The following is a 12628-nucleotide window of genomic DNA, read 5'->3' on the forward strand; positions in this document are numbered from 1 at the left end:
CATTATTGAGAGTGTTGCATGCTCACCATTATTGAGAGTGTTGCATGCTCACCATTATTGAGAGTGTTGCATGCTCACCATTATTGAGAGTGTTGCATGCTCACCATTATTGAGAGTGTTGCATGTTGACCATTATTGAGGGTGTTGCATGTTGACCATTATTGAGAGTGTTGCATGCTCACCATTATTGAGGAGGTAGCATGTTGACCATTATTGAGGGTGTTGAATGTTGACCATTATTGAGGGTGTTGCATGTTGACCATTATTGAGGGTGTTGCATGTTGACCATTATTGAGAGTGTTGCATGCTCACCATTATTGAGAGTGTTGCATGCTCACCATTATTGAGAGTGTTGCATGTTGACCATTATTGAGGGTATTGCATGCTCACCATTATTGAGAGTGTTGTATGTTGACCATGGCCCCGACTTTCGAATCAGCTGCATATTTGAGGGTGCTGGTCAATCTTAACTGCTGGCCAGTTGGGTTCTTGAGGAACCTACTTTATCCTGCTGGGGTCACAGAGCCGACATCCAAGCAGACAAATCCTCTCTGGGCATGTCAAAAAAGCAAAAGGCAAGTTCTTCATCCTCGTCCATCGGCACTGCTGGTGGAGTTTGATCCTTAATGGCGAGCAGTGGACTTGATTCATCCGCTTGCTTCAGTCTTGTGAAGATCACCTTCTGGGTACTCGCAACATGGCTGGCCAATCGGATATCACTTCGTGCGCACATGTGCACTTATCAGGGCAACAGAGCTTGCATCAAACGTGAACACAACTGACTTTAACACCAAGTTGTATCCTAATGGGTCAGGTCAGGTATGGGAGCATGTGCCAGAACAGCGGGTCGCTGCGTCCACTTTCCGCCGGTACTCCAGGGGCCTCCGTTTGGCCATCCCCCAGGCAGATGCCAGGCCCATCCCCATCTCCTTGAGATGATGGTCAACATGCTGCAACCACGAGGCACGTGGTCGTTCCACTGGCCTTCTCCACTCATGAGACTCCCTCGCTGAGAGAATCTGGTGAGCAGGGTCAGAGTCAGGAAAACGAGCCACATGTCCATACAGCCACAACTGACGCTCACGGACCATGCAGATAACAAATCTCATCCGAGTCTCTCTCAGCATCCGCTTGTTGGACACAAAATCTGACCAGCGATAGCCAAGGATTCTCCGAAGAGACCTGGTACCAAAGGAATTAAGTCTCCGTCTCAGATCCTTGGTCAGAGTCCAAGTCTCGCATCCATAGAGCGAGATTGGAAGTACCAAGGACCTGAAGACTTGGACTTTCGTCCTCCCGCACAGGTACCGGCAGCGCCACACCCCATGATCCAGTGAATCCATGACTCCCCAGGCCCGACCCAGACGTCTATTGACCACTGACTCGCAGCCAGCAGAGACATGAATATCACTGCCAAGGTAAGCGAATCTCTCCACGACCTCAACATCCTCACCACAAACAGACACAGACAGGACAGCAGCATCCAAGATATCACCAAAAGCCTGGATCTTAGTTTTGATCCAAGAAACCCATAATCCCAGCGGCTCCGATTCCTCATTCAGCACCTCGAGGGCCCCCAAAAGGATATCTAAAGTCTCCGCAAAGATGACTGCATCATCTGCAAAATCAAGGTCCGACATCTTGACATTCCCAAACGATGCACCGCAGCTTGATCTCTCCGACATCCTCCCTAAAATCCAGTCCATGCAAGTGCTGAAAAGTGTGGGGGCAAGTACACACCCCTGACGAACTCCAGTAACAACTGGAAATAATTCAGAGATGGTACCCCCACACTTCACAGCACTCTCAGTACCAGAGTAGAGTTCAGACATCGGATCGATCAGTTTTGGTGGCACCCCACTAAGACCAAGAATCCTCCAGAGGACATCCCGATTCACTGAATCGAACGCTTTACAGAGATCAACATAGGCTGCAAGCAGCCCCTGCCGAATCTCTCGTCTGCGTTCGGTGAGGACACGAAGAGCAAGGATACGGTCAATCTTTGACCTCTTTGATGTAAAGCCTGACTGCTCTGGACGCTGGTGCTCAAGCAGATGGTGTCAAACCCTATCAAGAATTCTCCAAGCAAAGACCTTTCCCAGCACTGAGAGCAGCATCACCCCTTGGTAGTTGTTGCAGTTTTGTCGATCACCCTTCCCTTTCCAGAGAGGACAAGGCCCCTCTTCCAGTCAGTTGGGATGATGCCTGTGTTCCAGGCAGAGCACAAAACTGCATGCAACGACACGAGTGCAGCATTTCCACCAGCCTTGAGAAGTTCGGCATGGATGCCACAGATCCCTGGAGCTTTGCCCCGTTTCAACTGGTTCACCGCAGCCCGTGTTTCCACAAGCGAAGGTGGACCACAGTTGATTCGAGGGTCAGCAACAGGGATTGTAACACCCTTGACATCCAACTCGACAGCTGGGGGATCAGCCTGGTACAACCACTCAAAGTAACCGGCCCAGCGGGCCTTCACTTCAGACTCCTCTGTCAAGAGCCTACCACTCTCTGCTTTAACTACAGTGCTCCGAGGGATGGGCTTGGATGAACGCAATGCGCGAATTCCCCTGTAAGCGGGACGGGAATCACCTGTCCACAGGTGATGCTCTACCCCCTCACAGATTCCTCGCACATAGGCCTCCTTGTCCACCCTCAGTGCATGTACAGTTTTACGCCTCAGCTCCCTGAACAGCTCAGCTCTGCCATTCAGCCTGGCCCTGCGACTCTGGTCAATGGTATCCAGTGTCCCTTGAGAGACAAAATTCTTCTTTGCCCTGCGGTGAGCTCCAAGACATCCACCGGCAACATCAAGGACGGTGGTCTTGAAGGCACTCCACAACTCTTCAGGACCCCCCAAAGCACCCAGACCCCCCCCCCAAGTGTCCACTCAGCCTGTTCGCAAACACCTCAGCCAGTCTCTCATCCCTGAGCTTGCCAACATCCAGCCTAGGCTGGGATGGTACCATTCTCCAGGATTTAAGGTGCAACTTCAAAGTTGACACAACAAGCCTGTGATCGGTATTGAGGAACTGATCGCTCCGGTAGACCCTGCAGTTCTGGATCATCCTCCAACGACCGTCAATGAGGACATGGTCACTCTCCTTTGCCACACCGCCAGCGTTGGAATACCAAGTCCAGCGATGAGCTTGTGGGCGCTGAAACGATGAACCAGCCACCCTAAGTCCATGACTTCTTGCAAAGTCAAGGAACCTAGTGCTATTCTGGTTCATAGTTCCTGACCCATGGGGACCAACACACACCTCATAACCATCCCTATCAGTTCCAGTCGATGCATTGAAATCCCCCAAGACTAGAAGTGTATCTCGTCTGGGGCACTGATCATCCACAGACTCGAGCGTGGCGTAGAATGCATCCTTCACGGTGAGATCACTCACCTCAGTCGGAGCATCAACAGAGGCTTGGGAAATCACACCTAAGGAGTGACGAATCCTTAATCTCATAATACGCTTGTTGACCGGTGTTACCTGATTTATCATTGGGTCAGCTTATTGGACACAGCTACAGCAACTCCTTGGGTATGGTAACCATCAGAGCGACCAGACCAATAGTAGGTGGAACCACCCACCATTATCTCGCCGCAATCTGGTCTCCGAACCTCAGAGAGACAGCTGCAATCCCGATGTCCAAACGCTTGAGCTCAGATGATTACAGAGACAGGTGATCATCCTCTCTTAGGGATAGGACATTCCAGGCACCCACCCGAAGGGACCGCCTCAGGTTAACCCAAGGAGACCGCCGTCTGGTGGACGACACCTCAGCACCACTCCAACACACTCTCCCGCAATCTGACCCAGGGATGTTACCCCGTGGTTTCCCTCCTATCATCAAAGATTGGGGGTCCCGAAGGCTTTGCCACAATCCCATCATCCGGTGAGCTGCCCTGCAAAGGGAAGCTGCGCAGGAGGTACTCCCACGGAGTGGGTTTTCAGATTTTTTTGCGTTTTTGTGTTTTGCGGAATGAAGGGTTTTACCGCGGCCGGAGTGCAAATCCTGCCACCAACCTCCTCATAAAAAGTAACTCAACTGCAGGAGGAGGTCCGCAGACACAGTTGGGCACTAGATATGGATGGCCGTTGGCTCACAAGGAGCTCCTCCGCCCTTTGATGGGGTTGTTTTTTTATTATTTTTAGCTCGCCTGTTTATTTAGCGATATTTATTTAGTGTTTAGCGATACCCCCGGCATGAGCGTGAGCGTGAAAATGTTAAAATTTTTGGTGCAAGTTTTTTTTTTCCTTTCTAATGTTTTTATCAACCACACTATTTTTTATACACCTGATATATATATATATATATATATATATATATATATATATATATATATATATATATATATATATATATATATATATATATATATATATATATATATGCATATATGTATTTATATATATATATATATATATATATATATATGTATATGTATATATATATATGTATATATATATATGTCCTCCGTCCATCTATCTGTCTGTGTCTGTCCGTTCCTGTCCGCACTCTAACTCCCAAAGTTTTCAACTTTCACGTTTCATATTTGGTACATCGGTACAGACTGTGCAGACGGTGTGTTGCGACGTACATTCGTCATCTAAAGTGGTTGCCATGGCAACCAGGATGCTGTTTTCCATCCGTTCCTGTCTGCACTCTAACTCCCAAAGTTTTCAACTTTCACGTTTCATATTTGGTACATAGGTACAGACTGTGGAGACGGTGTCGTGACATACATTCGTCATCTAAAGTGGTTGCCATGGCAACCAGGATGCTGTTTTCCATCTGTTCCTGTCCGCACTCCAACTCCCAACACTACGTATTACTTTTTCTTTTCGATGCATTTCTCATGGCAAGGCAAGTACCATAAAATTCGGACCATTGAGCGCACCGTTATATAAGCCGAATCCCCTAAATTTAAAAAAAATCTGGATTTTAAACACGCACAATCCGCACTGGTTTATAAGCCGCAAATGTTGCACAAAAAAACCAAGCGCAAAACCGTCCAAAAATTAGCCACAAAAAGTGATCGATCTTTCTTTGAGTCTAATCTGAACAGTAGGAAGACCCCGACCATCCATGCCATTGGCATTTCCTTCCTCTGAAAGCCTTTGATTTTTTTTGCAGCGAGAAAGTTCGCCCCTCTATGAGTTTTGAATTCCTCGTGTGGACCTCTTGTTTATATATCTATTAACCTATTGAAGCCTAAATGGACACCTTGTTTGTTGTTATGCCTACTGGATATTACTGCAGCACTTCCTTGCTGGGTTTGCAACCCTGTGAGCAATGTTTACCCGTTGAAATGTTGGATTGAAACGTTTTTATGCTGAAGTACACAACTTAATTGAAGAAAAAGATTTGCTTATAAAGCTTTCTCAAACAAGGCGTAAATGGTGGGGTTTTTATTTTTAATAGGTTTCTGTGACGAAGTCGTTGGAGGCATTACATTTTTGTGGTGTCCGTCCGTCAATGCGTCTGTGAATGGTTTTTAGCTCGCGATAGAGCTCGCGAACAGAGAGCGATAGCGATACCCCCGGCGTGAGCGTCAGCGTGAGCATGAAAATGTTAAAGTTTTTGGTGCAAGTTTTTTTTTCCTTTCTAATGTTTTTATCTTCCACACTATTTTTTATATGCCCGATATATATATATATATATATATATATATATATATATATATATATATATATATATATATATATATATATATATATATATATATATATATATCGGGGCGTATAATGTGATACCTGTCGTCCGTCCGTCCGTTCCTGTCCGCAGTCTAACTCCCAAAGTTTTCAACTTTACGTTTCATATTTGGTACATAGGTACAGACTGTGGAGACGGTGTCGTGACATCCGTTTGTCATCTAAAGTGGTTGCCATGGCAACCAGGATGCTGTTTTCCATGTTGTAGCACAATTCTGTATATACCTTCTTGTTCGGGCGTATATTGTGCTCACTTGCACTCTTGTTACTGATTACAATATACAAATACATATATTGCTTTAAAATTATTTGGATCAGACTTCACTGTAATGCTTTATAAAAAAATATTAATTATTAGACGTCTTTTAAAAACGATAAATGTATAAACAGGCGAGCATTGGGTGGCTTTGACACCAACTCTGGTTAAGAATGGGGTATATGAGATAACTTGCCGACTTGATAGTCACGAGTTCATTCAAAACTGCATAGAAACGTGTGCGTGCGTGCGTGCGTGCGTGCGTGCGTGCGTGTGTGTGTGTGTGTGTGTGTGTGTGTGTGTGTGTGTGTGTGTGTGTGTGTGTGTGTGTGTGTGTAACTTTTGGGAGTTTTAAAAGCAATTGAGTGTTTCTTTTAAAATCGCTGTGATGGAATCTTATTAAATGGTACTTGTGTTTGAAAGGTAGACAGTCGGTTTTAATCCATTACCAGGTACTTATTAAATGTCTTTCTGTTTCGTTTCGTATGCCGGTTTCACCTGTTCAACATTAGACGGGACACGTAATTGTACGTCAAGCTTTTCTGCCGTGCTCGACCTTCGGGTAACTGGGGTACTTGCTTTGTTGCACAGAGGCAGTACCAAACAAAAGTAATGGGCTGCAGTGGATTACAGGTCAGGAAAAACTGCTTGGTGCTGATTTGTGAGAAACGATTGTAGTTTGGCCATCTTTGGTGCTTCAGCAGCTTCACCATACTGTAACCGCTTGAGTGTCGTTGCGTGCTGTCTGGAGTTTGCCAGCTGCATGACAATATACAGTGCCTACAGAACGTTTACACCCCTTTTCAAAATTTTCACATTTTGTTACCTTATAGCCTGGAATTAAATTGCGTTAATTCAGACTTTTTCCACCTTAATTTACGCATCGTAACCGACAACTTCCAAATGAAAAACAAATTCTACAAATTTCAGAAAATTAATATCTTGGTTGTATAAGTGAACACCAGCCCCCCCCCCCAGTTAATCCTTGTTGGGATAGGTCTCCACCAACTTTGCACACCTTGATTGGGCAATATTTGCCCATTCTTCTGTACAAAAATGTTCATACTCAGTCAAGTTATGAGGTGAGTATTGATGGACAGCAATCTCCAAGTCATGCCACAGATTTTTGATTGGATATAGGTCGGGGCTCTGACTTGGCCACTCAAGGACATTTATATTTTTGTTTCTTTGCCACTGCAGTGCAGCTTTGTCTGTATGCTTTGAGTCGTAGTCATGCTGAAAGGTGAACTTCCATCCCAATTTCAACTTTCTTGCAGAGGGCAGCAGGTTTTCTGACATGATTTTTCAGTACTTTGCTCCATCCATTTTTCCTCCATCCTGACAAATGCCCCAGTCCCTGCTGATGAGAAACATCCCCATAATATGATGCTGCCACCACCATGCTTCACAGTACGGATGTTGTTCTTTGGGTGATGTGCTGTTATGGGTTTGCGCTAAAAGTAACATTTTGCATTTAGACCAAAAAGTTCCTTCTTTGTTTCGTCAGACCACAAAACTTTTTGCCACATAGCTTCAGAATCTCCAGGGCAGTTTTTGCATCCCTAAAAAGGGGCTCAAGGTGTGCTTTTTCGAGTATAATGGCTTCCGTCTTGCCACCCTTCTGTACAGACTAGAATTGTGGAGTGTTTGGGATATTGTTGTCACATGCACACAGTGACCAGTCTTTGCTATAAACTCCTGTAGCTCTTTCACAGTTGCCATTGGCCTCTTCGAGGCCTCTCTGAGTCTCCTCCTTGCTTTTGTCATCCAGTCTAGAGGGACTGCCTGATCTCAGCAGTGCCTTGGTGGTACAATACGCTTTCCACTTCTTAATGATCATCTTGACTATGCTCCAAATGATTTTCAAGGCCTTTGAAATATTTTTATACCCATCCCCTGATCTGTGCCTTTCCACAATTTTGTCCTTTCAAAGCTCCTTGGGGTTCATGGTTGAGTCTTTGGTCTTTGCTGTGAAATGCACCACCCAGCAGAAGAAACCTACATGAACAGCTGATTTTATTCTGAAATAATTAGAATCATGACAATTTGAGACAGGTGGAGGCCAATTAACTTGATGTGTGATTTTGATGGTGATTGGTTGCACCTGAGCTAATTTACAATTGCTATTAGAAAGGGGTTGGACACTTATCCAACCAAGATATTCTAGTTTTGTATTTTTAATTAATGTTCTGAAATGTGTAGAATTTGTTTTTCAATTGGAAGTTGTGGGTTCCAATGTGTAAATAAAGGTGGAAAAAGTCTGATTTAATGGAATTTAATTCCTGGCTATAAGGCAACAAATGGTGAAAAATTTGAAAGGGGGTGTACACTTTATATAGGCAATGTGTATAAAGAAGAGACAAATTGGACATGAAAATTTTATTTTTGGTAAATGTAGTGTACTTACTGTACTCGTATACATCAGCTCAGGGTGGATCATAAACGTGTACAATTCCCAAAATAGCCAAATGTTATGCAAAATGTGGATTAAAAAAAATTATTGACATAATTCTTGGTGTATTTAGTTGAGAAAAGTGTGCAAATTGTTAAAACTGAAGCGAGAACCTTGTTCTTAAGTATGTGCCTTCTGTGTGTGGACAGTGGCAAGGAAAAATAAACCTTCATGTGTTTGAGGATTGGTGTGGAGCGACAGTACAGCACCTCCGCAAGAATTTGCATTTCCCTCAATATCCACATGTAAGCTGTCTGCAAGTATTTCAAGCATTGTCTGTGAGGTACCAACGCAAGGTTTGCTTATTCTGTCAGCTCTGGGTGTTTACTGGGTGCTGTGTCAACTCTTTCACCTTAAGGCCCAGTCACACCTTGACGTTTTAGCCAGCAATAGCAACGTATTAAAATGTATGTAAAACGCTGGCTTACGTTGAACTTTTGATGGTTTTTTTTTTTAAAGATTCGGACGTATTCATAACGAGTTGGTCGTATGCATAACATATTAGTAACGGACACAGAACGTTTCGTTGTGTTATAGCTAACTTATACCAACAAATGCTGAGCCTGTTGTCGGCCTTCCCAACCTATGCCCAAAGATAGTCTAACTTATGCATAGCACACTGCACACATCACCTTCATACCGAAGAAGAAGAAGAAAAAAAAAACCCCAGGGAGTCTGGAACACTGACACTAACCATTATCTTGACGTGTTTTGACTTATGAGTACCTTATAAGTAACGTGTGTCAACGATCGCGTAACGTGCCTACAACACGTTACTCATAGGTTAGAAATAAGTTTCGGGTACGCTAAACATTACCGCGACGTGTTTCGACTTATGAGTAACTTACAAGTAACGTGTGTCAACAATTGCGTAACGTGGCTACAACTTATGGCCAGCGTTATGCGGAACATGTGAGTCATACACTGGCATAAGTCTTTAAATTTCAAACATGGAAAATTTGAGGACAACCGAAAAGTACAACGTTTAAAGCCAGCATACTACGACGTATGGCAGTGTTTTTCAGCGTTTTTCAGCGTGCTCTCAATGTTATCAAAACTTACCCATAACGTATTCGACGTGTACCAGCGTTTTACCCAAATTTTCCAAAAATTGGCATAAGCTGGCTAAAACGTCAAGGTGTGACTGGGCCTTTAACGAAGAAGCTACTTCTAATTGATGATCTGTTTAACTTCTGCTAAAAAACTACCTTTTAAGTGACTTTACCTTGTCATTTTTTTGTTAAAATCAACAAATTTTTTTTTCTTTATTCTCCACCTTTCTATAAGTGATCATTTACATATTATGTACACAACATTTGCAGACTTTTGATACTCGACTGCACATCTCACTTTATCGTGTGAGCCTGAATGACCAACTCCACCACTCCTCCAAACCCTCTCCCTTAGCATTGCTCTTTGACCTATTTTCAATTTGCAGTCCCAATGTAATTTGCACACTACGACTCATGTATAAACATAATGGAGATTAAAAGAAAATTTCAAAAACTGCAAATTATTCAATGTGATATTTAATGAATTTTTGATTTTGTCTTTACAAATGAAGAAAAAAATGCACCAATAAGCATTAAATATAATCATTGAACAATGCAGTAATTTCCTTACAGACAGACATGTCTGCCTTTTCTGAGACGATCACTTGCTTTTCACAGTCATGCAATGACCTCAAATAGAAAGACATTCCTATCACCAAGTAAATTACTAGGTACCTATTTACTACTTAATGGTGCATTTAAACCAGAGTTGGTGTCAAAGCCACCCAATGCTCGCCTGTTTATACATTTATCGTTTTTAAAAGACGAGTCTAATGATTAATATTTTTTTATAAAGCATTGCAGTGAAGTCTAATCCAAATAATTTTAAAGCAATATATGTATTTGTATATTGTAATCAGTAACAAGAGTGCAAGTGAGCACAATATATGCCCGAACAAGAAGGTATATACAGAATTGTGCTACGACATGGAAAACAGCATCCTGGTTTCCATGGCAACCACTTTAGATGATGACCATATGTCAAGACACACCGTCTCCACAGTCTGTACCTATGTTCCAAATATGAAACGTGAAAGTTGAAAACTTTGGGAGTTCGAGTGCGGACAGGAACGGACGGACGGACGACAGGTATCACTTTATACGCCCCAATATATATATATATATATATATATATATATATATATATATATATATATATATATATATATATATATATATATATATATATATATATATATATATCGGGCGTATAAAAAATAGTGTGGTAGATAAAAACATTAGAAAGGAAAAAATAACTTCCACCAAAAACTTTAACATTTTCACGCTGACGCTCACGCAGGGGGTATCGCTATAGCTCTCTGTTCTTCGAACAGGCGAGCTAAAAACCATTCACAGACGCATTGACGGACGGACACCACAAAAATGTAATGCCTCTAACGACTTCGTCACAGAAACTTATTAAAAATAAAAACCCCACCATTTACGCCTTGTTTAAGAAAGCTTTATGAGCAAATCTTTTTCTTCAATTAAGTTGTGTACTTCAGCATAAAAACGTTTCAATCCAACATTTCAACGAGTAAACATTGCTCACAGGGTTGCAAACCCAGAAAGGAAGTGCTGCAGTAATATGCAGTTAGCATAACAACAAACAAGGTGTCCATTTAGGCTTCAATAGGTTAATAGATATATAAACAAGAGGTCCACACGAGGAATTCAAAACTCACAGAGGGGCGAACTTTCTCGCTGCAAAAAGTCAACAAAGGCTTTCAGAGGTAGGAAATGCCAATGGCATGGATGGTCGGGGTCTTCCTACTGTTCAGATCAGATTCAAAGCAAGATTGATCGCTTTTTGTGGCTAATTTTCGGATGGTTTTGCGCTTGGTTTTTTTGTGCAACATTTGCGGCTTATAAACCAGTGTGGCTTGTGTGTGTTTAAATTCCTAATTTTTTTTAAAAAAAAATAGGGGATGCTGCTTGTATAACGGTGCACTCAATGGTCCGAATTTTATGCGACTTGCCTTGCCATGTGAAATGCATCGAAAAGAAAAAAGTAATATGTAGTGTTGGGAGTTCGAGTGCGGACAGGAACGGATGGAAAACAGCATCCTGATTGCCATGACAACCACTTTAGATGACGAACGTATGTCGCGACACACCGTCTCCACAATCTGTACCTACATACCAAATATGAAACGTGAAAGTTGAAAACTTTGGGAGTTAGAGTGTGGACAGGAACGGATGGAAAACAGCATCCTGGTTGCCATGACAACCACCTTAGATGACGAACGTATGTCGCGACACACTGTCTCCACAATCTGTACCTATGTACCAAATGTGAAAGTTTAAAACTTTGGAAGTTAGAGTGCGGACAGGAACGGACGGACGGAGGACGCGTAATACACCTCGAGATATATATATATATATATATATATATATATATATATATATATATATATATATATATATATATATATATATATATATATATATATATATATATATTGGGAGTATAAAAAAAATAGTGTGGTAGATAAAAACATTAGAAAGGAAAAAATAACTTGCACCAAAATTTTTTAACATTTTCACGCTCACGCTCATCCCGGTGGTATCGCTATAGCTCTGTTCTTCGAACAGGTGAGCTAAAAATGATGTCCCATGAAAAGTTTAAATTATTAGATTTAGTTAATAATAACAATTTTTGATATATTAATTTAGTTTTCCTCTTTACAATAATTTTTTTCTGTTTACACATTTTCTTTCACTTTATTTTGGGTTTAGATAACTTTTTTTTTTCACTGCTGGAATGGCAAGAACATTTCTTACTGGAAGGGCACTCGATAGAGCACATACCTCCGCCACGCAATGCCTGATCCACGAGAACATATCGGGCCCAATACATTTTTGAAATATGATGCTATTTATCGTTTTTGGCACTATCTCACAATGCTGAAGAATCACTTTAAAAGTTAAATACTTCTTGCATCCAGATCCAGATCCGGATAATCACCAAAATTGAATTAATTATTTCTTGTCACACATCCAACATGTCCACCAAGTTTCTTCCGAATCCGTCCACAATTTTTTGAGATATCGTGCTATATATCGTTTTTGGCCCGATCTCTCAATGGTGAAGAATCACTTAAAAATTATAGTAGCTGGATCTGGATCCACATCTTCACGAAAATCTAATCACTTC

The 12628-nt window shown here is 42.1% G+C and overlaps 1 protein-coding gene across 2 annotated transcripts in view; it reads left to right on the forward strand.

Annotated features, from left to right (window-relative positions):
• The window catches only part of LOC147024514 (beta-1,4-N-acetylgalactosaminyltransferase 3-like), a 352417-nt gene that overhangs the window by 115405 nt on the left and 224384 nt on the right, over positions 1-12628 (forward strand). For both annotated transcript variants that reach the window (XR_015059072.1, XM_085884517.1), the window contains exon 3: positions 8569-8664. Coding sequence is in view for 1 of the 2 variants with exons in the window: in XM_085884517.1 (XP_085740643.1) it covers positions 8569-8664 (96 nt within the window). In the remaining variant the exon portion in view is untranslated. The remainder of the gene's footprint in view (positions 1-8568; positions 8665-12628) is intronic.

Source organism: Eptatretus burgeri, chromosome 6 (genome assembly GCF_056783735.1).
Source record: "Eptatretus burgeri isolate ZD-2024b chromosome 6, Ebu_testis_v1, whole genome shotgun sequence".
In the NCBI taxonomy this organism is placed as follows: Eukaryota; Metazoa; Chordata; class Myxini; order Myxiniformes; family Myxinidae; genus Eptatretus; species Eptatretus burgeri.